The following is a 27,618-nucleotide window of genomic DNA, read 5'->3' as shown; positions in this document are numbered from 1 at the left end:
GCTAGAAGAGACTGAGAGGCTGTAGAAATCTACAGGAAAAAAAAACCAAACTCATTTCTCTGTCAGCTCAAGAAAAGGGGAAACGCCGTGGGTGGAATTAATTCTGCAACCATTTATTTTCATCAAATGCTAATAGTCAGAAATAACATAGTTCAAGAATAGAAATATTCCATAGAAAAAGAAGATTAAGGCTGTTCATACACACAGGAGTTTGCACAACAAATAAGAGGTGATGTAGCGTGCAATTACCAGATTTAGGGGTGCAGCAGTGACAAGCTGTTTTACCTTTGTTCAAATTAAAGCAACTCTATTATATAACCAAGAGGGACAATGAGGGATTGGGTGAATAAACCCAGCCACTCACTGCCCTGCAAGCTGTGATAAATGCATTTATTACCAAGCTTGTGGCAACGTTATGCCCTTACTTTCCCAAATGGACAAATTACACATCCTGAGAGTGAAAAGCCACCCTCCTTTTATACTGCAGCCCTCCAGTGAGCTCTGCCAAGAGCAGCACTTCCAACCCCTGTGTGTGCTAACACAGGCTTTGTCTGCCCATCTCTAGGGCAGTGCTGGGGAAAACACAGCTCAGAGGAGATGGATAAGGAAGGATGTGCCTTCACAAGCAGAGGGGAGGGCCAGGTTTCAGGCAGCGTGGTGGTTCTGTACAGCAGTCCAGGGGCAGGCTCACTTGGCTGCTTCCAGGGGGGTTTTGCACTGTGACTGCTGCAGAGGCACTTGCTGGCGGCTCCTTCTCCTCGCTGGGGACTTCACGTTCCACTGCCGAGGTGGAGATGGGCTGCAGGAAGGAAGGAAGCAGGACAACCATGCACTTCCAAGCCCTTGACCAGCCTTTCTGCCTGCAGTGGCTGCTCCAGACCCGTGTGGAACTTACGGTTCCTCTGGCGAAGGCAAATAGATGATACACTTTGGCCTATCCTCAGCATCATCATCTTCCTCCGCTGCAGACAATACAAAAAATGCAAAAAAATATGTATTTTCATATTTTACAAAATGCCACAGATTTGGTCATTTGGGGTTGGTTTTTTATTCTGCCCCCCCCCCTCAAATTAGAATCACAGAGATGACTTGCCTGGACCTGAAGAGGGTGTGTGTATCGAGCTGATGCTACTGACTCCAGCACCAAAAGTCAAGTCCCCAATGGTCTCAGGCTCTGGAAAAAAAATAAAAAATAAAAAAAATCACATATTAGCAGCCTGTGACACAGCCAGAGGGCAAGGCATGCTGCTGGGCAATGCTCAAGTGTCACAGAGGAAGTAAATCCAGTTAACTGCAAACACACATATTTATCTCTCTCTCCCAGCCCACCAGACCTCAGTGTCTCCCACCCAGCCTCAAACCCCTCTGCTGAGTCTGATGGGTCACATCAACTTCAAATTCCAGCCTTCATTCCTCCCTGGGTGGAGGAAACACTTGTGTGGGACCTCGGTCCTGTGCCCCCCTGTCCTGCCTGGGAGGGACAGCCACCCCTTCCACTGAAGCTTTGCCATCTCTCCCAGCAACAAGTTCCATCCAGACCAGTTGCTCTGCTTAGTCAAGGCAGAATTTGGGGCTCCTGAAAACTGCCAAAGGCCCTGAACAGCCGCTCTGTGAGGAGCTGCCTGCAGCCAGACAAGAGGAATCACTTGACAGGGGAGCTAGGTAGAATTTAGCTTGCCTGAATAGGCCCTGGTTGTCAGCTGTCTCTTTCCTGTCATTTATCTCAGCAGAGATGTCACAATATTCAGATTTAACTTAACTCAATGCTCTGTTTTATGCTTATGTTTCCCAGAACCTTTCACAAGGAATTAAGGTAGGAAGTGCTTTATAGGGCAGGAGTTGGAAACAGCTAAAAGGACTTCTCTGCACAGCTGACCTGGGTTTGCTCTTTAACTCCTGCCCTGTCCTGGAAGGGAATCACTGAAGCTGAGAGCAGAAATCAAACTTGATCCATCTGCCTTAGCTCAGCCCTGCATCTCTCAGGACTGGCTGTGCAGTGTGTGCCTGAAGAAGTCACCTTGGTAAGGAGACATTTATGGGAAAGAAATGGGAAACTAGGGCTTCCCATGCAGCTTCCCATGGGAAGGTGGCATCTCCACATGTGTTTATGTACAATCCCCACTCACCCAGATCCACTGAATCTCTTCCCAAAGTACCGAGCAGGAGTTGAGGAGCCCCAAAGACAGAAGGGGAGAGAGACACAGCCAGAACAGCTGAGCAAGACAGAAAGGAGGGACAGCTGCTCCCAACTTCTCAAGTACAAACCTGTTTACAAAGAACTGTGTCTCCAATAGTCTCAGAAGGATATACCAGAGAAATAAAATGTTTTATTCTGGTTGTCTATCAGCCTGTGCCACCATACAGATGGCTCAACACACGCTGACTGAAGTGATGATCCTGCTCTGTACAGTTTGTCTCCCTGCTGAAGGACACATGCTGCCTCGAAGCAAAGCAGGAATTGGGCTCTAGTACCACTGCAGATTAACATTCTTCCTGCTTTTTCACCATATGGTGCTTTAAGAGCAACAGCCGTGCAAGCTTCCAAGAGACCATGGCGCTCAAAGAATCCTGCTCTCTAAAAACACTTCTTGCACAAAACCCCACATTTTTTGCTTGTTGCTCAGGCAAAGAGAAAAACATTGGGGCAGACAAGTGCAGCCCAGCACACGGGGAAGAGCAGGATCAGATTTTCCAGTGGCTGCACACCAGTGCCTGCTCAGGGCCGTCAGGGATTTGCAGAGCGTGGCTCTCCCGTGTGTGAGCAGGGCAGGGCTTTGAGGGGGCACTCCCCCAGCTCTCTGGGGATGCCAGCCCCTTCCCAAAACAGCCCCCAGAGCCCAAGGAGAGCTGAGCTGCCACACACTCACACCTGGGGGCTCTCTCCAGAGCACTGGGGGTCTGCACCTCACAACTCACAGCACAAAGGAGATGGCCTGAGGGAGTTCAGCAGCAAATTGGCAGAAAGGGAGGGGATCTCCTGGATCTCCTGCTGGAACTCGGCTCCATTTGGGTTTGACTGGAGCTGCCTCTCGTGCTTGCACAAAGAGACGCTGCAGGGTGGTCAGAGAGCATTCCAACAAAACCTGCCTCTGGAAGGTCAGGCCTTGCTCAGCTGCAATGGACACAAGCACAGAGACTCACAGTTTGTGTACTGGACATTCCTCTCTGTGTCCTTCTACTTCTGTTTCCACAGCAGTAACCAAACCACATCATTCCTTCTCCAGGGCTCAGTTCAGTTCTTTCTGAGCGTGGAGCACACTCAGTGACTGTGCAGGTTGCTAATCCCTCTGAGCAGATCCCTGTGCTCTCCTGCAGCTGTCACAGCCCTGTGCCTGCTCTAGGAGCAGGCTGTACCAGGTGTGTGACCCTGTCTGCACAACTTAGAGCAGAAAGGACCCAACCTTGAGGAGCTCCCTCTGCAGCAGGGCTCTGCAGTTCAGTCTAACATTGCTCAGCTGTGCTTCCAGAGCCAAGGAAGCATTCAGCCTTGCACTTTTGGGCAGGGCGGGCTGGAAAGGAACCACAACCACCTTCCTTTTCAGCACCCCAGAGTCAAGGAAGAGAAGCACTCTGTTATACCTCAGCATCCCAAAATAAATTCTCTCCTGCACTGACCCTGTGAGATGCTCGTGGAGATGACTGGACTGTGCTTCCCCACACACCCCCTTGGTTTCAGGAAGGTTCTTCCTTGCTACAAGCACTCAGATAAATAAATAGTCCGTAGCTATCAGCTCCTACTCACGCTCTGGGGTGCTGATTGCTGGGCCCACCACAGCCACCTTTTCTCGCCTGGACCTTTGGCTCAGGCTTCGGCAGGACACTGCAAACAACAAGGGAATAATTAAGAACAGAAAGGCGCTCAAGACTCTTACTGGATCAGTGTAAACAAGATCCAGTGCAGAGCCAGAGCAGCCTGCAGCAGTTCCCCACCTTGCTGGCTGCCAGAGGTGCTCGGTGCAGCGGGGGAAGCTGGTGAACTCCTCCCCACACTCTTGCTGCGCTGCAGGGCTGCGCCTTCTGCTGCCAGGAAGGCAGCGTTCAGCCTGGCCACTGTGCTCAGGAGTGATGCCCTAGGGCCAGAAACAGGACAGGAACTGGGATATTGTGCTCAGGAGTGATGCCCTAGGGCCAGAAACAGGACAGGAACTGGGATATTGTGCTCAGGAATGATGCCCTAGGGCCAGAAATAGAACATGGAACTGGGATATTGTGCTCAGGAGTGATGCCCTAGGGCCAGAAACAGGACAGGAACTGGGATATTGTGCTCAGGAGTGATGCCCTAGGGCCAGAAACAGGACAGGAACTGGGATTTCCCTCCAAAAGCCCCGATGAGATGCATGAGGAAAGATCCATCCCCTCCCCATCCCTTATCTCAAACACCACTTGATAAGAAGATGATGCTGCAACACCCATGACCTTCAAACCACTTTGCAAAGAGTGGACCAGCAAAGCAATATAAATATATATAATAAATATAATTATCAAACACCAGGTAACAAAGAGGAGCCTGTACCTGCGACCCACTTGAGGCTGCTTCAGAGCACCAGCACGAGGTATGGCCACCTCAGAAGACCCAGAGGAAGGGATGAACCCAGATGTGGGCGGCCTCCCACTCGCAGGAGACTGAGCATTGTTATTATTCTGGCCACCAGGAGATGCAGCTCTCTCCAAAGATGGAGATTGCTGTGGAAAACAGGAGAAAAGGTCATGCCTGACAAGGGATACAGGAGTAGAAAACCCTGCAAGGTGCTTGGACCTGAGTGTTTAAGAACTGCCCTTTGTGTGATGGATGTAAAAGGGTGCTGGGGACAAACAATTTATTGGCCAAAGTTTTAACAAGAAGTGAACAGGGGCACAAATGTAACGTCCTAGTTTAGAGGTCTATATATAAAGTGCTCTTCTATAGTCTGCAGAGAAATGCACTTCCAGGCTAGAAGTCATCTCATCTTAAGGTAGGTGTCCAAAATAGTTCAGGACAATTGACTCAGGCACGTATTTATTTCTTTACACTGAATTTAAAAGAGGTTCTGCATGACTAGGACAGGTTTGAATTTCCACTTTGTAAGACACCTGAAGTCAGACAAAGTGAACTCCTTTCTTTGATACCAGTTTATCATTCTGGGAACAGAGAGAATACAACATCTAAGCCCAGTCAGCACCAAATTAGATTTGGTTTTCCCTTTAAATTGAATTCTTTTTCCATTAATCATTTGCTGCTCCTCTTGGCTTTGTTTGTTGATGTTCTAAGCCTATTAAATGACTCTGAAACCAAAGCTGCTGTCAGGAAGTACAAAGAGGTATGAAAACCCTTCAGGACCATCCTGCTCCAAGTGCTGGAACAGGGTCCACAGGCAGGGCCTGGGCGTTGTGAGCACACAAATTTGAGCAGAGACAGGTACAGAGTTAATGGCACCAACCTCCCAATGGGCTGCTGAGAGCTGCTCTTGTTCTAACTCCTTCTCCCTGGCCAGCTGCTCTTCATATTTCCTCATGTCATACTCCAGCTCGACTACCAGCTGCTGGTCCTCAGCAAAGAAGTCTTTGATTTCGTTTCGGTAATCTTGCATAATTTCCTGCAGCAATAAGGAATGTTTGGACCCTTTCAGAAATCTCCCCCAGCTACTGATTCACATCCCCATTCAGATCACAGCTGCTTGGGAGCAAAAGGAAACACCAGTTGGTAGAGCAGAGGTGTTTTTAACAGACTGAAGAGTTTCAACTCCAATTTGTTCTTCAGAACATGAAAAAGCTTTCCAGCATTTGAGCTTTCTTCCTGCCCACGTTCCACACCAAGAGCCTCATCTCCAATCCCTCCACCTCCCACATTATTTAACACAGTGGCAGTGCCACAACATCACATCTTCTGAATTGTTCCCTTCTAAGAAGGCTCCTCGTTCTGGCAGTGGTTGCACACCCAGCACATTAACTCCAGAGAGGATAAAAACACCACGACCAGCAAGAAAACACTTCCCCTTACCCGCAGGCAGCTCATCAGGTCCTTAAGAGCTGGGGTCCTCTTCTGCTCCATCAAGGACTTCAGTGATGTGATTGTTGGGATGATGTTTTCTATTAAATTCTTCTTTTGACCCTTTTTGTGACCAAGGCATGAACAGTTAGGCGAGGCAATGAAGGAGAAGCCACTCTGCGGTTCGCTGGATGGCCCAAGTGAGAGGAGCTATCCCCCCACAGCCAGGGAATTACTGTAATCAAGGCTGCTCTTACACCACACACACGCACAGAGGCTTTTAACCTAAGTGGAGCCTTTTCAGATGCATCACTAAGCCACTCAGTTCTCACAGTGAAGGCAGATTGCCCAGAGGTGCAGGAAAATCATTGTTCCGTTCGAATGCTCCACCAAGGAGAGGATTGGGGAACAAATCCAGCTCAGCACAGCTCCCCTGGCTTCTGGGAAATGCATTTCTGATCCCTACAGCTCCAGGACGAGCATCCCTCCCAAATTGTGCCTTCACATTTTGTTTTTACAAGACACAGAGCTCCCCAGCCCTGCTCCCACAGCGGACCAAGTGCCCCTCACCTGCAAGATGAGCTTTTTCTGGGCCACCTGCATGACAGCACTGGCCGTTGACATCTCATCTTCCTCAGGCTGAATGTCTTCCTCAGGTTTGGACCTCATACTTGAGAGCTTGATTTCTTTGCAGCTAAGGACTGCAAATGTATCTGAGAGCAGCTCGCTGCCTTCCAGGTCCAAAGGAAGGACCTTATACACAAAGCAAGCTGGAATACACAGGCAAGAAACCATTTATTCTACCAGAAGCAGCAGTGATGGGGGAGCCAGGAAGATAAAACACCTGGATTATGGGCTTTTATACAGACACCAGTTTTTTGTTTGCCAGATTTTATAAGGCAGACCCTTACCTAGGATGTTGTCACTGATCATGGTGGTGATGTTGAACCTCTGCTCATCCGTGAAATGGTCCAGCAGGAAGGTGTAGATCCTCATCCTCTTCTCCTTGTTATCCTTCCCCTTCAGAGAGAAGAGCTGCTTCGCCCTGTGGCACAGCACGACATTTTACACAGGCCCAAATCCCGTTATGCCAGCTCCCAGAAATAATGAGACCTTAAATCAGCCAGGGATATTTGCATGTCACTTTTAAGACCCATAAACCTGTTAGGACACCACACAGTCCTACAAATTACACACATCAGTGTCACAGGGAAGGCAGGACACAACTCAGCACTGCTTCCCCCGGCTCTTTTCACTCTGTTGCATGGATAATTATGAAGTGACACAACTGCTGTGCTGTCACTGAGAGCTGCATGGCCAGACAGCCCATAATTTAGCAAAAATTAGACAGAAATGTGCTCAACTGACCGCTCGCTCTGGGGGAACCTGTTGTACTTTGGATGTTTCTCGTAGCTGTTGAAATGGAAGATGCACTCGATGAAGTGCTGGGAGAATATCACGGGGTTCCTCATCAGCAAGACATGCACCAGGCAGTACTCTGCAAAACTGGAGAGGAGGAAAAGAAAGGAATGATCACTGGATAATTCCTAAAAGCCACCCCTGAAACTGTGTAGGGCTCTGAAGGCAGGAGGATGGTTTTCCTCTGCCAAATCTCCCTCAATACCACATTTAATTCTTGCCCAGCTCCATCTGGGCTTGCACAAGGATATCAGCTCACTGACATCCATCCTTTTTTCAGAGAGACAGACATTTCATTTTTACTCATTTTTATGGCCATTAGAGTCAGAAATAAATCTGAACTTGAATCCAGGCATAACACTTAAATTATTTAAATAACTTGAGTTCCACTGTGGCTGAGACACAGCACTCAGCAACAAGTTAATCCCCAAAGGTTCTGCAAGAGCTGCAAGGCAACCCCAGACTTAAAGAACGTGGTTTTGTCTGGATGCAGTCTCTAAATGCAGATGCAAAGGAAAAAGCTCCCAAAGAAATGGGAGGAACACGATGCTGCAATGTCACCATCTACTGGAAAGACATTTTTAGATATTAAAAACACACTGAAGAGAAAGGGAAGTGTGAATGGTAATTGACAATAGGTTGATGGTTCTGGAAATATCTGTCTCAGACCGATTGTTCCAGGCAGAAACAAGGAGCAAGGTGTCCAGTCCTCCTCCTGCAACCAGAATTTCTACATCACCTCCCCCTCCTGGAGGAAACGTGCCCCACTCATTTCTCACAAAGCAGAGCAGCTGGAGACTCTGAAACCTCAAAAAACTTCATAAACATGCACTTAAAATCAGAGTGCATAATTCCTCTGACACCTCATCTGGCAGGTCATTCCTTGACAGTTACAGGACGTGGCAGAAGGCTGAAGAGGCAAGGCATGCAATATAAGACAAAAAACCCCAACAAAATATTTAATCCTAGTCCTAAAACAAAGCCAGCACTTGAGACAGAGGCTGTCAGAAAACCACAAGGAAGATTTCCTACAGGCTTGTCTCAAATATTGACTTTTTTTCTGGATGACTGAGTCCTAAATAGAGCAGAGCTGCACGTTTTGAGGACGGCCAAGGACACACTTTGGGACCTTTAAATAACCTGGGGGGAGGTTCATCACCTCTTTGCTGCTGTGCAGACTCTAAAGGAAGTACAGAGGTTAGCTGGATAATCTGCTATATCACTGGAATTTTAATTCACAATGTGAAGGTGCCAAGACTGAGACATCTCTGACCTTCAACTCCTCCATCATTTCACAGCTGAGTTTTTTACCTGGCAATATCTGGGTTTGGATCCACCAAGACACTGACAAACCGAAAGAAGAGATAGTTCTTCAATTTCACATACTCCCCCTGTAGAAATCAGCAGACAAAAAAAAGTGAACCACCTGAACCAGGAAAACTTAGTGAGAACCTCCAAATTGTAGTCAGGCAAATGAGCAAGCTGTAAAACCTAAAATAAACCCCAGAACAACCCCAGGTATTTTGGGGGATGCTCTAAGCAGCATAAATGCCACAGCAGCACATCAAAGTTTACCCCAGGTATGAAGAATAAAGTAGAAAAACGAAAAATCTGCTCTCCCACCCCACGGCAGACGTGCTCTTCAACACTGTTTTCAGAGCCAAATGCACTCCAAAGCTGCCCTCATGTGAGCATTGGGAGGGTAAACATCTTGAGCCTCTCAACATTCACACCTCCAGAACAATCAGCAGAGACAGCAGGAGGAAAAAAAGGTGTCGTGGTGCTTGTTACAGCCGTTGATAGAGGAGTGAAACTGGAGGGAGTTCAGAGAAACCAAGATGAGAAAAGGGGCAACCATTGACTAAAAATAACCTCATTCCCCATCTGTGCCGGGTGGTGTTGATGTGACTGCTGCCGGCCAGCAGAAAAGGCAGTAACTAAACACAGAGTTGAAACACCCTTAATTTAGCGTGGATTAATTACAGTCTGAGCCGCCAGGCACTGCCCAGAGGCACTGAGGCTCAGCCCCAGCTCACCTGGAGGAGGTTGGTGAGCAGGGTGAGGGCGTGCTCGCGGATCACGGGGTGCGGGTCCCGCAGGCACAGGGAGATGTTGGGGATGTATCTGTCCACCAGGGAGGTGTAGAGCATGCACAGGTCGCACAGCGCCGTCACCACGTTGATGCGCACGGGCATTTCCTGCGACACCTCCAGCTCCTGCACCAGGACTGGGATGGACTCCCTCGCCAGCTCCTCGTGCTGCAGGCACAGCTTACCTGGGGAGCAGCACCAGAACGGCAGAGCTGGGAATGAATCGTCCTTCCCAACCAGCCCAGCCCGGCTCACTGCCTCCTTCGGGTCCAAAACGAGCCGGGGAAGGAATCGGGAAGTAAACAAGGGAATAAACAAGAAACTCGTGCTGGAACTTGATGAGCAATCTGCATGATCTCTCAGGGAGATGGTACTTCAAGTTCTTCCAAACTCCCCTTAGACCTATAGAGTGGGTCTCTATGCCAAATTCCCTCCTTCACAGCAAACTATTTCTGTGTACAGGGTATTATTCAAAGCAGCTAAAAAGAACAGCCCCAGCTGTCATAGGCATAGCAGGGAGACACCCACCTCTGAGAGCATCACTGAGCCAACCTAAAATAAAATAGCCTGCAATAGTTCTAACATCACTTCTCCCTGTTCCCAAGCTCTGCAGAGAAGTATTAAACTTTCTAAAGCAATTAAGGGAAGAATAATGCTACCTGTCTGTAAAAGAAACTTGTTCCTAACCACGGAAGTATTAAAACCCAGAACTTGCACTTGGTATTCCTCAGAATCCTGGGAATGCAGCTGACCAGGCTTCTCTGAAAGCAGCATTTCACTCATGCTGAGGAGAACGAGTAACTGTGTGCAGTCATTCTGCTCTAAACTACATCAAAAGCACCAAGTTTTCTTCACCTTCTCTTAAGCATCTTACTACCAGAGAGATGATCCTCCAGCACCCAACTCTGAGTACAAGGAGAGCACAGCTCTGGGGGACACTGCTAATTATTGATCACTGTTAATGCATTAAACACCTGGGAAAGCAGAGCTGGCAGAGTTCTGATGGTTTGCCCAACTTGTTTCCATGGATATTTGCATTGCTAAAAGCTCTGAGCTGAGGTAATGCAAACAGAACACTGGGGCTCTCTGTCACAACTGCCAGAGCTTTACATGGAATTATTTAGGTTGGAAAAGACCCCTGGGATCATCAAGTCCAACCTGTGACCGATCCCTAATTTGTCACCCAGCTCGGAGCTCTGAGTGCCACGTCCAGCTGTTCCTTGGACACCTCCAGGGATGGGGACTCGAAACCTCCCTGAGCAGCCCCTTCCAATGTTTAATAACCCTTTCAGTGAGGAAATTCTTCCTCCTGTCCAACCTGAACCTCCCCTGGCACAGCTGGAGGCTCTTTCCCTTTGTCCTGTCCCTTGTTACCCGGTTTCTCCCTCCTGTCAGGGAGTTGCAGAGTGATAAGGTCACCCCTGAGCCTTCTTTTCTCCAGGATTTTGGGCAGAACTTCACCAGGAAGGCTGAGATACAAAAAGGCCCATTTCTAGGGCAGGGTGGCACTTACCTAAAGTCATGACTGCATGAGCCCTGACCACGGTAGGCATGGCTGAGCCTCTGAACTGGGACAGCGGCTGGGAACTGTCTTTGGAAGCAGACACTGGAAAAGAACAGGTCAGGGATGGAAATGCAGCCTGGCACACAGTGGTGTCTGTAAATGCAAAGCTGGAGGCAGAAGGGGAGTGGCTCACGTTGGTCCTTGCTGACAGGAGGGGCCAGGATGGCCTGAACCAGAAAGAAGATGTATTTCTCCACCTTGGCCGGGCACATCTGCGCAGCCTCGCCCAGGAGGAAGAGGTGCCTCACCTGCAGAGAGAAAGCAGCACTGCAACCAAAAGGCAGTGGGCTGAGCTGCAAATTAAGTCAGCAGGAGTCGGTTCTTCTCCAAAAACAACTCAAAATTCCCTCAGTCCTTTCAAGGCAGTGGCGGGAGAACAGAAGGGGAGGCTTTGGAACAGAAATCCCGGGTGGGTGTGTTTAACGTGCTCCAACACCCCCCACATCTAATGATACTGAAATACTCCTCAAAGCATTCCATGCATTTTACAGACCTCTCTCCTGAACAGCTCATCTGAGAAGTTTGAGTGGAAAAGCAGGGAAAAAACATGTCATATATTAAAAATACACAGAGTGCCATATCCTTAAAGCAACTGCTGGTGTGTAAAACTGCCGTGTGCTCCCCGCTCATAAATACAAGACTTCATCACACACACAGGCCATGCACATTCCCATTATCCCAGCCCTTGGCTTGGACTTTGAGGAATACCAACCCCAAGCACACCTCCACCCTTCAAATAATCCGTGAAGGGGAACCAAACTTACCAAGAGATCCTCCTGCAGCTGTTCTGCTCCACCCTCTTTGAGGACTATATTGGAGATGTAGCTGTAACAGGTGGATACCAAATCTCCAAACACCTGGTTGAGCAGCTCCTGTTCCATAATTAAACAAAATTAATTCAACACTTTATTAATTAAACAAAAGGTAGCTGTAATATCAGTACACACATGAATCCCTAATATCAAAGTCTTTATATACTTTTAATAATCTGGATCCCATTAAAATCAATCTGAGAGTGCCTTAGAGCTTTAAAATTCTCCCTGCACATCAAAGGATGCGTGCAAGTGTCAAAACACCTTGGAAAATTTGGCTTTTAATGATCCACAGGCCCAAGTTCACCTCAGTATAGAAATCACACGGACTTAAACAAAAAGGATTTAGGCGGCTGTTTCATGTGCACCCAACACATTGGAGGTGTCTGTGTGAATTTTTAGATGTTGCTTGAAAAAAGCAGCTCCATTAACAAAGAAAACATGATGTGAATTCCAAAGAATTCAGAGGGGAAACACAGGAAAAGCTGGTTAACTACTACACTGTGGTGAATATAAAGCATTATTTCTGGTTTTCCACCATCTAAAAGTGGCAATTTTAATAACCAAATACATATATAAATGGTAGCTGTTAGATTTGATAAAGTGACCAACTACAGGAACATCTGCATTTCATTTTAAGCCAACACTCTGTGATAATTGAACCTACAAGGGAGGATTTTCTGATTGTCAGTTAAAAAAAAATAACCCCAGAAAGAACCCAGAAAGCATCACCCCACCGTGGCTTCTGAGGCACAGAGTGTGCAGTTTTGCCCATTATTTACTAAACTTGATTGGGATGCTTGTTATAAAATAGCTGTCATCAATACTGAAAGAGAAATATAAAACATCACTAGGGATGATATAAAATCATTAGGGACAGAGACCTGCATCAGTTTTAGCTTCTTTGCAACTGTGTTCAGGCTGAGATCTTTATTTTACCAACAAAATATGGCCTCACTTCCCACTACAGGAGCAGAACAGAGCCATGGCATAAAACAAATAGAGGCAGAAAAAAAGTTATGAGCAAGTTATTAACTCCCTGTTTGGTCTCCAGGAAGAGGTCTAGAAAATATGTGTATCTCAAGCAGCTCTGATGGAGAACAGTCAGAGATTACAGCAAAAATCCATGGCTTCAAACTGGACCAAGTCTGAGAAACAGCTGCTGTAATAAAAGCACAGCAACAGGTTTCCTTTAGGAATTCTGTAAACGTGGACAGAAAGCAAATGCAAGGTATTTCAGAGGTGTGTGGGGGAATACATTTGAAGACAGAAGATTCCTCGCGAGTCCAGGCTTAGCCACAGGACGTTCTCCAGCACAATTGCAGCAAAGAAAGCTGAGCAGAGCAGGCTCGAGCTGCTGGAGTCAGAGCCCCTTTTTTTAGAACTCCCCAACCCACAGCCTGGAGACAGGAGCAGACACCCCCTGAGTGGGGAACAGGCTATTTTAAAAGGTTTATTTTAAGTCCCACCTGTGCCTCCTTTGGTACATCTAGAGAGGCCCGGCAGAGCCTCTGCAGGGCCTGCACAGCTGGGCTGATCAACACCCGGGGACACTGCAACTCCTTCAGCCAGCTCCGGATGTCCTCTGGAGACGAGATCACACATAACATGAGAATTTCCTAAGCTTTTCAAGTGCTTATGGAGGAAGGGAGGCACAAAACCTCTGCAGCTGCCCAGGGCCACTCACCCCTGAGCCCCTCACAGCGGCTCCTGGGGAGGTGCTCTGCCACGTGCCCGATGACACACAGGACGTGTCCCACAGCGTCATTGCTCGTGTTCTGCTGCCTGGAAAACCAACAATGAACTCTGAGGCACAGAACCAAATCACAGCTGAACGATCCTCTCATCTGGGACATGCATTATTAAGGCAGACCTGTCAAAGCCAATGAAAACTCTAAGGGATTAAGGAAAGAGCTGGTTACTGCACGGATCTTGAGGCCACTGCTGGATTTCCAGCTGCAGAACTCACAGCTTGAAGAAAAAAATGTGATTTAAGCAGCTAAAAGGCAATCTGTGGAAGGGCACAAAGTGCTCCCTTGCAGAATGGAGTTCAAAGCACAAACTGACCTGCTGTACCAGGATTCAATGATCTTGGAATAATCCAGCTTGGGGGAAGAACGTGCCACCTTGGCAAGCAGCATCCAAGCTGCGCTGGAATGCTCTGTCTCCAGGTGAGACATGACATTCTGGATAAAAGTGGAGGTCAACTTCTTCTGGCTGGACCACATAGCCAAGGCTCTGCTCAGGTAACGGCTGCAGGGAAGAAAGGAAAGTTCAGGGAGGAATAAACAAAGCAGTTGGTAAAATCCAGAAAAATCCAACACTGGGCAACACAACAAAGCTGCCTGGCATTCCCACTATTCACACTGAAAATTTACACATTTACACGTTTTCCCTACTGACCTGGCATCCCTACACGGATGTAGTGATCTGGGGCAGTAAGACGGATGGTCCAACTGGTACCACGACACAACAGGAAATAAAATTTCAGTAATTTGTAACAAAGACTTTCTAGCAGTTCTTATTTAATACCCAAAGCCATAGAATGGGCCTAAATTGGAAGGGACCTTGAAGATCATTTCATTCCACCCCCTGCCATGGGTAAGGACACCTTCCACTAGGCCAGAGTGCTCAGAGCCCCATCCAGCCTGGCCTTGAAGACTCCCAGGAATAAAGGGACAGCAGAGTCATGTCAGGGGCATCACACCCTGCTCGTTTCTCTGCATGACCCTAATTATCTACTTCACGTTGGAAGAGCTGTGAGATGTCTCAAGCTGCAAGGTCCTGCAGGTTCAGGAGGAAGGAGGTGCCATGAATGTGCAAACCCTGTTACAAAGTGCCCGAATTAGAACAGTGACAGCTCCCCACGCTGGCACGGCAGCACCAGCAGTGCCTCGCTCCTTCTGAGCTATTCTGCCCTGTTGACTAATAAACATACAGCTGTCTTTAATCAGTGTTGTGTCCTCGTCATGCTGTGTGTCATCCCATCTCTTCCCACAGCGTTCTGAGGCAGGCAGGATAATTCGGTTTGTCACAAGACAAGTAACATATTGCACATAAGAATTAATACAAGGTGATGTTCTTGCTTTATATATCCCCTCTCACTTCTGTCAGAGGAACACCTCCATTTGACTTAAATATTCATGTGCTATCAGTGCATCCAGCACAGGATGTAACAATGCTGTGTGTGAGCATTTCAGTCCAGGGAGAGAGCACAGGTAACAGGAGCAGCGAGTGAAAATACCTGACACAAAGCAAAGCTGAACTCCTCTCACCACCTGCCAGCTTGTTCATGTTCAGCAGCTCTGTCCTGGGAGCTGGCAGGACAACACAAGCACCTCAACGTGGTAGTTTCCATCTCCAGCATTATACTGATGGTTTCAAGCAGGGAATTTAAGTAGCTTTAAAGAAATCCCAGAGAAAAACTGGGTTTCCTGTCCTTGAGCAGCAGACAGCACGTGCATTTTAACAGTGTGGGTGTCAGCTGTGGTACCCAACAGTCTGGGGCCACACAGGGAATGAGAGCACAAACTCAGCTTCTTATCTTAGCCCTCCAGTCAGTAGGTAATTTCCTTCTGAAAAGGAAAAGTCGTGTATTCTAATGGGATTAAAAGTAGAAGAAACCTCTGGGTTTTGTCCCTGAATGTTAACACAGGCAGAGGTGGGGAAAATGCACTCACCCCAGCTCCTTGCTTTCTGAAGACAGGGAGAGCAGATCCCACGCCAGCTTCTGCCTCTCATCACTCCTGGATTTATTGTAAGGTTTTATGTTTTGCAGCAAGATCTGGTCAAGGCAATCCAAGGCCTTTTCTTGGACAGAGTTTTCTGCACCCGTCACAACGGGCACCACCCCGTTCCACCAGGCCTTCTGCACCAGGACATTGCTGTGCTGAAACTGAGAGAAGCACATTTTTAAATGATTAGGGGATCCCAAATGCACGGGTCAGACCAGCAAAAGGCCTCCAGGTTCAGCTACAAACTTTGAAACTGAATTTTAATCAACCCCAGCAGTGTGGCAGCAGGTGGGACAGGGAAACTCAGCATCACAAGGTCTTTAATCATCTCTATGATAAATACCTGGTGTTTCTGCTAAAGTACTGCAACACTTTGTTTTGAGACTCTATAAAGAATTATAACAGGTTTGCAATAAGGCTGCACAGCAGATGATTTAGCACCAAAAAAAAAAAAAGCTTTGCTTAATATAAACCCTGTGCTCCAAGCCTGAGCTATGAACCCTTTGTGAATAAATAGAAAAGAAAGAAAAATATAGCAATGCTATCATCCACACATTACATCTGAAAGTGATTCAGGGTTTTTTTTAACTTGAGAAGGCCAGCAACATAAACATTTTCTTCGTGACACATAAATCAACAGCCAGAAAAATCAGTGTTTCCAACAGTTGGAAGCACTCTGCATAAATCACAAGGAGGTATCAGAGTGACTCATGACTTCCGAGTCAAAAGGTAATGACAGAAATGAGAGCGGAGTCACAGAAGGCAGCTCCCTGAGTGAATAACTGATTGGTGTGGTCCCTCCTGCATTCCCCCAGGGAAAAATTCCCATTTCCCCTCACCAGGAGCAGCTCTGTGATGGAGTGCAGTGCCTGCTTGCACACGGACGCCGCGGGGTCCCGGCAGCGGTCCCGCAGCGTGCCCACGTTCTCGGCGGTGCAGGGCATGTGCCCGTGCTTCAGGAGGCTCCCAAGCACCTGCAAAGCAAACAGCAGCACAGCTCTGTTGGGAATCCAGGCCGAGGGGCACCGAGTGGTAAAGCAGAAATACAATCTACCCCCTGCCAACGTTAGCCAGAGATTTATCTCGCCCAGGGTGAAACGGCACATTAACAATTCATGAGCGCTGGGCACAACCAGAGATGTAAAAAGGAACAGAAAACATCGTTCCAGTCAGCCCTGCTCTGAAACAGCAGCTGGAGAGGGAGAATGTCACAATTTCCCCTTGAAAATAACGTGCCTCTTGTACGAGCCACAGCTTTTTCTTGGCAATAAGGAAGAGGGGATTTATTTTTATTCTTAATCAAAAAGCATTAAAACATGAATTGCAAAGCCCTGACTGGGAAGCTCAAATCAGTGTGTGAATTGAGGGGGAAGAGCTGGGGTGAAGAGGACTAACAGAGGAAGGCAGTCAGCAGCAGACACCTCTTTTTTAAAACAAGGAAATTTCCATTGAAGCATCTCTCTTTAAAAGCTAATGACTTCATTAAAGAAATGAGCAGCAAGGAAGGCAACACAGAGCTCAGAAAGAGGCTGGATGTAACCTAATCCCTTTGCTAACAAGGTCAAAACAAACTAAGCAGCTAATATGCTTCAGTTTATGAGGAAGTCTCTTAATTGAAATGCCTATTGACATTTGACAAGAGCCTCTCCTTGCAAATGACGGAATAACAGAACGCCAACAAGGGTACTAGAGAAATTCCCATCATTATGCCTGCATTATTTACTTATCAGGAGCTAGTAAACAAGATCTTTAATGCCTTTAAGACACTCTGCAGGGAGAGCAGGAAGCTACAAGTGGGCAAAGCAACAGAGTTTGCAGCAAAGCTGTGGCCTAATTAATTATTTAACGGATTTTGGGTAATCACTGAGAGCAGAGAAGGATGTAAACCCCACCCTACCCGCACAGCAGGTTTCCTCACGATGATTTTCTCATCTCCAGCTCTCTCTCTCAGTATGGCCATGAACTCTTCTCCTATCCAAAATGAGGATAAAAAGGAATTACTCCCACAAAGAAGGAATTACCCACAGCACCAGTTGGAACCACACAATCCCAGGATGGTTTGGGTGGAAGGGACCTTAAAGCCCATCCAGTGCCACCTCCTGCCGTGGCCAGGGACACCTTCCAATATCCCAGCTTGCTCCAAGCCCCATCCAGCCTGGCCTTGGACACTTCCAGGGATGGGGCAGCCACAGCTGCTCTGGGCAACCCGTGCCAGGGCCTCCCCACTCTGAAGCAGCACAAACTCAGTGCAAAACCAAACTCAAATGGTTCCCCAAAACTTTCAGAAGGACTGAACAAAGCACAATTAAAATCACCCAGAACAATCCCGAACGAGGCATAAGCCAGAAGGAAAAACAAACCCAAACAATCCCCCCACTTCTTGCATTTATAAACACATCTTCACATATCACAAAAGAAACCGATGGAACGAATTACTTGAGACATGCAGCAAAAAAAAAAAAAAAAAAAAAAAAAAAAAAAAAGGGTGAATCTGTAACTTCTGACCTCTTTATTTGTCTACATAAAAGATGCCAGGCTACCCTCAGAGTCTGAGAGCTCATCAGATGAGTCAGGCACAGCTGAACAGGCACAGGTACCCCTGCCACCTGTGGGAAGAGCTACCTGGGCAGAGCTCGGACAAATGGAGCCAACACAGAGCCACGGGAGGTTCTGCAGAGCTCAGAACACCCACAGCCTCCTGTGAGTTTTGCCTCAGAGCTCCACACAGCATCAAGCATTAATGTATGAACTGCTGTGTGTTACAGAGGGGAAATGACTCCCATTTATTAATTCCTTGAGGCTGCAGAACAGCAGCTGCAAAGAACCACCCCAGAGTCTACAAGGCAACCAGAACACATCTCTCTTCCCTGAATGCCAAGTTAGGGCTCAAATCTTACTTTGCACAGCCATATTCACACTTACTGCTGCATGCTGTCAGGAAAAAATACATCATCAAGGCAGTAAGTTATTAAATGACACACAACTGAATACACAGATCAATTCTTTCTCACATTTTGAATCACTGGGCTATTAACTGGCCATAAGGACTTCCAGCATTTTACCATGGCTTTTAAGGTTTCTATTTATTGCTGTTTGTTAAATTTCTCCCAGCATCAAGTCAGATTTCCCAAAGATATGCCAAATTTGGAGATCTGTTACTTAGAGATTCACATGGACATCCATCCTGTTGCCATTAAAAAATAGGATTAGTCACAGGGAACTAATCAAAACTAGCTTAAAAATAAATTTTTACCAAAGGAAGCAAAGGGACTTTGATCTGGGCTTCCTTAATGGGCAGCTAAGTGCAACCCCATCCTCCTCCTCCTGACAGCAGCTGCACAGGAAGAGCACAGAACCTTTCCACTGCAAGATTTTGCTACTAAAATAGTCCAGTCTTGTGAAGGCGACCAAATAATCACACTTTGACATTGATTTTCCTGATGCAAAAAAGGGGGAGGGGGAAAAACCAATGAAACAACCAAAAATCCCAAGCTCTAAAGGGCTGAGAGCTCCCAAGGGAAGGGAATGTCTGATGCTGGTGGGCAGAGGGAATTGTGCAGTACACACCTCACCTTGCAGTTTATCCCCACCCTTCTTATCTCTGCCCTTTGTGTGCTGAGCATGTTTTGACTATCCCCAGCCAAGAGTTATTTCTTTTCTAAAAAAAAAAAAACCAAATGAGCTGTTTGGTCTTCAGAGGAGTGCAAAATTAGCAGAGGCATAAGCCAAGCACAGGCATGTGCCAGACAGCTTTGCTAATGCACCTTGACTGCCTCGGACAGCCCTGGATTTCAGCATCCTCTGGAGCTCCAGACAGTCTTTTTTCATTCCAGCCTTTTCTTAATTTGTTTTGCCAAGTGCCAAGTGCGTGCTCAGCTGGGTATCAGATACAAACCCCGGCATCCTCTGGCACGGGGAGCCTGCAACTAAACAGGGAATACACAATACCTTGAGCGGCCTGGAGGACTTTTCTGTCTGAGAGAGCAGATTAAGGAAATTTATCAGCAGAGTGTTTGAAAAGGGGAGCTTTCAAGGGGGGGGAGATTGGAGCCTGGCTCCTGGAGATAGGGAGGGAGATCCCAAGCGAGGAGCAGCGTGAGGCACGGAACAAAGGCACCGCTGCAGGATGGGAAGCGAGCAGAGAATTGAATTGTCAGCAGTTCAAGGGAGGTGAACAGCAAGAACTGAGAGCACAGATCCTGGCAGGGGCCTAAAGGTTAGGAAGAAGAGCTTTTGCACACAAGAGGAAAAGAAAAGAGGTTTGAAGGAGGAACATCCCGGCCATAAAAGCCAACTTTCATGGTGATTTCATGCTATCAACAAATTAGAAGCAGCTTGCCATGCTGCATCAGGACATTTCATGTGACACTCTGCTTGCAGCTTCCAACCTGATGCTGCAGAGAAACGGATCCTTGCCTACAGAAGGGAGCTACTCCAAGGTGCTGTGCTTTACAGAGTAAAATGTATCAGTTCTTTGAGCACTGGAGCAAGAGATTTAATTACCCTGAAATTCATGGAGCTGCAAGTGTTATATCCCACATCAATTACCGTCCTTTTTGGGAAGAATAAATTACCTACTTTTCAACAAGTGTTGCCACCACGTTTAGTACCAACAGACATCAGCATTTCAGGATTAAATGTATTTTCCAGACTTGAGTGGAAACAGTATTTCTTTATGGCTGGCAATTCCACCCCCTTCATCACCCCTAAGTGTTTTGTAACAGCTCTCTCCACTTCCTTTGAGAAATGGACAACGACTACACTTCAGAAAGTCTGCTTTCAATTAAGGCTTTGAATGGTTATCTGAAAAGGCTGCTTTAATTCTGACATACCATCAGGCCTAGCAGTGTCACTGCTGTCTGTCAGCTCAAAAGTCCTGGAAGTTGGGAAGGTCTTCAGTGCATGGCTGGACACGGCTGAAAGAAAAGATAAAAGCTGAGGAATAACAAAGGCATATATTCACCAGGCAAGAAGATGGTTGAGTGTTAAACAGAGAGCCTCATGCATGCCCTAGGTTTAACAGATATGTGTATTTTTAGGAAATGGCATGCCAAGAAGAGCCTGAGGCTTACTGGAAAAGAATGACTCTGTACCTCCTGCACTGGCTGTCACGCTCGTAGTGCCTGTGCTTGCTTCCAACACTGTGTGGACAGAGGCTGCCAAAAAAGAGAAATAAAAAAGGAAATCAAACAGAGTATTTTAATTCTGGATGTTCTGCCATTGCAAATTTTTTTCAGGCAAGCAATCTAATGGTGGGAAGCTGTGTGCAGGCTCTGAATCGTGCCATCTGGCCTTCACCACACCTGAGGGAGCTCGGAATGCCAGTCACGAACAGAACTACTTAGCAGAAGCAAAAGGCAACTCAAGATTTAATCAGCTGTCAGGCAAGAATGAACTGCCTTTTTTTTTTTTCCAATGAGCAATTTCAGTTGTCTGTAAACATCCTTCAAAGGGACCTCACAGAGGAGTCTCTTTAGAATGATACATGAGAATAAATCCCTTCCAAATGTAAGGCTTCATAAGTAACAAGGCTCATGAATTACTTCTCATTATGACACAATACATAAGGACTCTGTGTGCCAGTTTTAAGTTCCTGACAACTCCTACCTCCCAGCCATTATTCCCTCGAAAGTTCAGGAATGCTTTTCGTTACCTAATGTGCCCATAGTACTCACAGCTCTGTAGTAAGTCCTGAATGCTCTCTGAGATAGCAGCAGATTTCATCTCCAGACAGCAGTCAAGGCTGCTGAGGGCCTTGCTCCGGACCACGGGGGCTATGTCTGAGCACCGGCCAAACACCATGACCTGCACTAAAAACTTGTGCTTTAGAAACCTCTGATCCTCCAGGGACAAGGAGCTGCCCGGGTTCCTCTCTGGCAGCTCCAACAAAGCCAAGGCTGCATCCAGAGCAAACACTCTGGAGGGAACCTGTGGGAAGAAAAAGCACACAAGGTGCTCTGTTAATGTAAGTGAACACAGAGTTCTCTTGCCTCTGGGTACCAGCAGTGACAGAGCTATTCAGTGCTGAGATTGAATCCTTCATCTCCAAAACATCAAGGAGATGCACTTACTTCACAGAGTGAGAATTTATAAAGCCAGGCGATGAAAGAAGCGAACTCTGCACAAGGGAGTTTGGCCAGCAGGGTCGCCAGGGCCTGGGCAGCACAGGTGCGATAATCAGCCTTGTCTGGGACCTGAAAAACAAGGGCAAGGGCACCCTGTGATACTTCACTGCTCTGCTCTGCATGCCAGAAAGGCATTTCAGGGCTTAAGAGAAGTATTTTTTTATTTAATGAGCTGATATGGTCACATTCAACAATAGCTGGGAGAATCCTCACAGCTTCCTCAGTCACTGCTTCACCATCATATTTTCATTCCTTACAAAACATTGTGAAAACAGATTTCCTAAACTATCAGTGATACTCCAATGTATCCACACGAGTTCTTCAGCTCCAGAAGCAGCAGAGCTTGGCATACCTGGGCACAGATATGTTGGAGCAATATTCGGAGAGTAGGATAAATAGCTTCTTTCAGCTCATCTACCAGAGAACTGCACGGGAGAGAGAAAAGCGGATTTTAATAAGGCTGGTTTATAACAGAGGAAAAATCAAGGACATTCCCTTTGGAATGCATTTGAAAAGTCAGGAAAAGTGGCCATGATTCTGGAATCATGTGAGTGCAGCAGGATATGCTCAGAGAACCATACTTACTTTCCACATTAACCTGGCTTTGCAGGCACAAAATAATTTCTTCCCGTACTTTTTTAACAAGTAGAAGGGAAACATGAAAAGCTTCTTTGTTCTCGATCTACTTTTACAAGATGTCTGGGGATCTCTGCACAAACTACACTTCCAACAACATGGATCCCCAACAGGAGGAATAAACATAAGCAAAACTTATCATTAAGCAGGAGAAAGCAAAGAACTAAGGAGGAGGGAGCTCCATGTTAATCTTTCATTTCCTTTACAATTCTCTGTAGTAAAACACAAGACCTTATAAACTGACACAAAGCAAAATACAGAAAATGGGTCCTTTCCACTCACCACCACATTCCTGTCAAACAGCACCTTCTTTCCCCTCTGCCAGCAAGCTCAGTAAATTCCCATTCCAGACATTTTAATTAAGCCTCATTTGCACAAACAACTTCAAAGCCAATGCCAGTTTCTCTCATCCCTTTATCACCTCAACAGCAAAGCAAAGGCATGCCAGAAGAAAGGAGCAGCCATGCCCAGAGCTCTGAACATCACCTGATGAATTTTATAGCCAGGTTCCTGGCACTGGTCACAGCTGGCGTGATGGGAAGGACCTCATGCATGGAATCCTCACTGCTCTCCGCCATCAGAATTACGTAGAGAAGTCGACGGAAGACACATTGAAGGGTCTGGAAAGAAGAGGTTATTTGCAGGTTCTTTTCCATGGATAAGCACTCCGGGGTCACGAGATAATTCTGAATCAAGCTTAGAACCAAACAAGAGCACATGTTAAAGCATGACTCCTAGCAGAGAAATTCCAAGAGGACACTTTCTAAATGCACACAACGCCTTTCCTGGCTCTGATGTTCTCATGCAAGTTCAGCAAGGTCTCAGAAGGGCTTTCTGAAAGCCTTAACAGCTGCCCTCCAAAGGTGTGGACTTTTCTTTGCCAGAAACACTTGGAATTTGAGGGAACTCACAGGAGATGTCCTAAGCTAAATGCGTGTTTTGTATTACCACGTGCACTTGAACTTTTGGAGTTCCCTCCCTTGCCACAGTTTTGGGACCACAGCTTGCCTCACGATCCTGACATTCCCTGAGCAAGCAGGAGAGGCAGGGAAGGTGAGGCAGGTCTGGGAAGGGGACACCTTCCTATCACCACAAATGGCAACAGTTCCAAAAGGCTCGTGCTGCACTGAGAAACCAAGGAGGCAGACACATACAGGCCTAGGGCTGCTGAAGTTGGGCTGGCACTCAGGAATACCAGGTGAGTGTGTACTCCAGGCTTTCCTGACTAGACAGCTGCTGATTCTCAGCCTGCAGGCTCAGAACCAGCCCGGGGGGGGTCACACAACTCACAGACACAGCTCGGGCACACCCAACCTTCAGCAGCCCCATCCAGAGCAGCAGCAGTCGGGTAAGTGGGAGTTATGCCATGCTCTGCTTGCCAATTTAAACAAATCAAGATGGAAAGTTTCTGGCAGAACTGGCTGCTCCAAGATCACAGAGTATTCTCTGAACAAGAACCAGCCCTGCTCACCCTCACTGAGTGCACAGAGCACTGCACAGCCCAACCCCTCACACGCTGCCAGGCGGTGCTGCAGCTCCATCTAGCAGGGAATCGCAACATTCCAGGCAAAGGCAGCCACCTGGAGCTCTCTTCCTTAGGATTCAGAGATCCAACGCCACTGCAGCTCTCCTTTGTTTTCAATTCATTTGCCACAAGAGTCAGCAGAGCATGGAATTCACTGCACACAAGTGCAGCAGCAAAGAAGCCAAAGGGGAAAAAAGGACTGGGGTGGAAAAAACCATCTTTGCTCTGACCCAGCAAAGACCTGGCACAAAGAGGGAAACCGGGGCGAAAAGTAAAAACCATGCATGCAAAAACAACATGTGGAGAAGGAAAGAAGCAGCCACTCCTTTTCAACGCTGCTGTGAGGGTGCTAAAGATTCTGTTTAACTTTTACCTTATCTTGTGTGCCATGGAGAGGGGAACACAGTAAGTACAGTCCGTAAAAGGCCGCCTCAGGAATGTACTCGGCTTGATTAACATCCCTAACAAAAGAAGACAAAGCGATGTCTCTCCCTTTCATCAAACATTTACTATGACTACTACAGCTAAAAGAGCTCATTGAGTGGAAAACATTCAATATTCACAAGATGCTGTTTGCTGTTAGCACATGGAATATATTCCAATTATCTTTATAAGAGAATTTGTCACTTTCATAAACAGGGCCTGGATCATCCTAAGGTGGAGAATATACAGGGTACTAGAACTGGGGGAATTATTTCACCAGGCAGGTTCCTATTTGGGGGGTTCCTGTCAGATCTGCTAATTTGCAGAACCTATAAAAACTGCACACACATTACTCGGGGTGTGCATCTTCGGCCTTTTTTACCTGACAAATTTGTGCACCTGAGGATCCTCATCTAAAGGTACCCTTTTTATCACCCTAACTGTGTCTGACTCGGATTTTTAGGACCAGAGAAAAAGGCATCAGTTCAAAGCATCGTTTAAACATTAAGAATTATTAAGGATTATTAAGAATTATTTGCTCACATGGATGCTGAAAAGTCGAACTCATGGAGCACTGGCTCAAAGCTGGTCATTTCAACAAAGACCTGCAAGGGAAGAGAGCCAAGCTGAGCTCAGTCCCCTGAGGGGAGGATGTGCAGGGCTCTGGGACGTCTGAGGTCACACCATTGGATTGAACTGTCAAACACCTCCCTTGAAGCAGAACAGAAGCAGAGCCCAAAGCCCAGAAGCTCCCCCCAGGAACAAGGGGTGGCTGCCCCTGGATCCCTGGCAGTGTCCAAGGCCAGGCTGGACGGGGCTTAGAGCACCCTGGGACAGTGGAAGGTGTCCCTGCCCATGGCAGGGGGTGGAATGAGATGAGATTTAAGGTCCCTTCCAACCCAAACCATTCTGATTCCATGGACAAAACATCTGGCACATGTCAGCAAGTTTTAAGCATGAGAGGCAGACACGAAGCAGGCACCCTGCTCCCACATCTCCACTAACTCCCAGCAGGGACCAGGTGACGGAAGGCGGGGCTGCCACCTCTCCCTGTGGAGTGCTCTGCATCCCCAAAAAGTTTGTGTTAGGGCACACAAGGTTCCTCAAGCTGAATCTTTCTTACCTGCACGCAGTTCTGCAGGCACTGAGGCTTTTCTTCTAGGGACAACTTGGTCAGAAGTCTTAGGAAGTTTTTCAAAAGAAGGAAGGTGGCATTGCGGACTTGGAGAAGACCTTCTCTTGACCAGTAAACATCCTCATCATCCTCTTCCTCCTCCTCTTCCAACATCTCTTCTCTCTGTATTCGCAGTAAAGAGAAACATCTTGCCAACAATTTGCTTATTAATAGGGATTTGTATCTGAAGAGATTGCACAAGCATCTTACACTGGGGCTGTCATTCCTGCACGGTCTCCCTTTCTTTCTGTTTCTTCTGGCACTGGACTGTGAGCTTTGAGAATGAGCCTTCTTCCTTTTCCTCAGATCTCGAGGCAAGCATTTTGTCAGGGTGTGAAGACATTTGTCAAACACCACTTCATGGAACACCTGGTTGATTATGCTGCCTGCCAAGAAAAGACAACATCAGTCCTCTTCCACACAAAATACAGAGAGCATCAAACCACCTGAGCATCGTGTCCCATCCCTGGAAGCGTTCAAGGCCAGGCTGGAGCAACCTGGTCCAGTGGAAAGTACCCCTGCCCATGAAATGAGATGAGCTTTAAGGTCCCTCCCAACCCAAACCAGTTTGTGATTCTATGATCTCTCCACAGGTGTTGTCCTAGAGCCCAAGGAAGTTCAAGAGAAGACTAAAGAGCTCCTTGAACAAAGCCCAGCTGCACCAGGCTGATGCACCATCAGCAGTGACACATTCCAGCAGCATCACTGGCTGACCGACCCCTTCCAGCTGCACCACGGAGAGCAGCAAAACTTCAGGGAGTGCTGGAATACGGAGGGATCCTGCTGGCTCACCTGGGATCTCCAGCAGCAGGAAGTACAGCCCAGCTGCGTGCAGAGCAAACACCCTCTGCTCTGCGTTGGCTTTCTTCTGCTGGCCCACGTGCACAAAGTGGTGCAGCACAGCCACCAGGGCCTGGTGGGACAGGCTGTTCTCAGCAAACAAGATCCAGACATTCTGAGGCAAAACAGAAATAGTGAGAAATCCCATAATAACGCGGATGTCCAAAATTAGCCATTTTTCAGATTTTAACAGGTGCCACCGTGACCAACTCCCTATGTATTATATGCCTTAAAAAGTGTTTTAATAATCATCATCCATAACACTAAACATATTTAATATTATGCTAAATGATACTACCAAAATTTGGGAATAGCTTTCCTCTGAAGCATTCCAGCACAGAGAGCAAGAATTGTTCGAACAGCTTTTGAATATTTCGCGAATTTTAAGGCAAGACAGACGTGAAAAAGACAAAGTGAGAATGGCTGGCTCTGTGTTCAGGTCATGTCACCTCTTTGCCCTCCTGCTCCCCGGCGGCAAAGGGTGCCAGAGCGCTGTACAGCCCAGTGAAGCTGTCCACTCCATCGGCCGTGATGTCCTCCGCTATCCGGGGATCGAGAGGCTCGACCTCCGTGAATTCCAGGTCCCACATCGTGTCCACCCACGCTGAGAGAGAGGGAAAAAAAAATTAAAAAAAAAAAAAACAAACAAAAAAAACCAAAAAAAACCCCAAAAAATCCCCAAAAACCAAGACAAAAAAACCCAAAAAAACCAAAAAAAACCAACCAAACAAAACAAACAAAAACAAACAAAAAACAAAAACAAAAAACCAAAACAAACAAAAAAAACCACAAAAAAAAAAACCAAAAAAACAACAAAAACCCCAAAACCCCACGTTTATAAGGGCCAGGGAGGAGATTTCTCAAAAACACGCGTTTCACCCCAAATAACGCTCCAAAACAAACACACGGAATACCCAAACCCCGCAGGACACGGGCGCGCAGAGAACAGCTGTAAGAAGGCCCGGAGCCAGAGCATCCCGCAGCCCGGCGACCGGGCCAGCGCCCACCTCGGACCCGAGACTGGGACAGAGAGACCGAGACACCATCCCCATCCCCATCCCCATCCCCATCCCCATCCCCATCCCCATCCCCATCCCCATCCCCACCGCCAAGCCCTCACGTGCAGCCAGCTCCGGCAGCCGCCAGGCTCCGAGCGCTCTCCGCAGCCGCTCGGCCGCCGCCATCTCGGTTCGAACGCGCTGCTCCGGGCGCGCCCGCGGCCCGAGCCAATCGCCGCGGCCTCCCCGACCCGGAAGGGGCGGTGCGGGCGCGGCCTGCGCCGTGCGCGGTGCGCAGCTCCCGCCGCCGCCG

General features: G+C 47.5%; 1 protein-coding gene across 1 annotated transcript; it reads right to left on the bottom strand.

The window, feature by feature from the left end:
• Positions 1-92: 92 nt before the first annotated feature.
• NCAPD3 (non-SMC condensin II complex subunit D3) lies at positions 93-27,498 on the bottom strand. The gene is made up of 35 exons (XM_068994685.1): positions 27,428-27,498; positions 26,757-26,911; positions 26,260-26,422; positions 25,678-25,853; positions 25,417-25,590; positions 24,837-24,898; positions 24,244-24,331; positions 22,832-22,965; positions 22,062-22,134; positions 21,656-21,778; positions 21,260-21,512; positions 20,678-20,740; positions 20,417-20,500; positions 17,482-17,555; positions 16,424-16,558; positions 15,531-15,745; positions 13,918-14,103; positions 13,538-13,635; positions 13,320-13,435; positions 11,803-11,910; positions 11,172-11,286; positions 10,988-11,080; positions 9,421-9,659; positions 8,696-8,775; positions 7,334-7,471; positions 6,877-7,010; positions 6,536-6,735; positions 5,978-6,088; positions 5,418-5,573; positions 4,514-4,683; positions 3,931-4,070; positions 3,743-3,820; positions 1,094-1,174; positions 896-962; positions 93-799 (listed from the first exon to the last, which is right to left on the bottom strand). The coding sequence occupies exons 1-35, from the start codon at positions 27,489-27,491 to the stop codon at positions 688-690; spliced, it is 4,458 nt and encodes a 1,485-aa protein (XP_068850786.1). The 5' UTR covers positions 27,492-27,498; the 3' UTR covers positions 93-687.
• Positions 27,499-27,618: the final 120 nt, after the last annotated feature.

The sequence above is a fragment of the Aphelocoma coerulescens genome, chromosome 24 (assembly GCF_041296385.1).
Source record: "Aphelocoma coerulescens isolate FSJ_1873_10779 chromosome 24, UR_Acoe_1.0, whole genome shotgun sequence".
NCBI lineage: Eukaryota > Metazoa > Chordata > Aves > Passeriformes > Corvidae > Aphelocoma > Aphelocoma coerulescens.
Note: the sequence above shows the minus strand (reverse complement) of the source record. Positions and strands in the feature narration are given on the sequence as shown.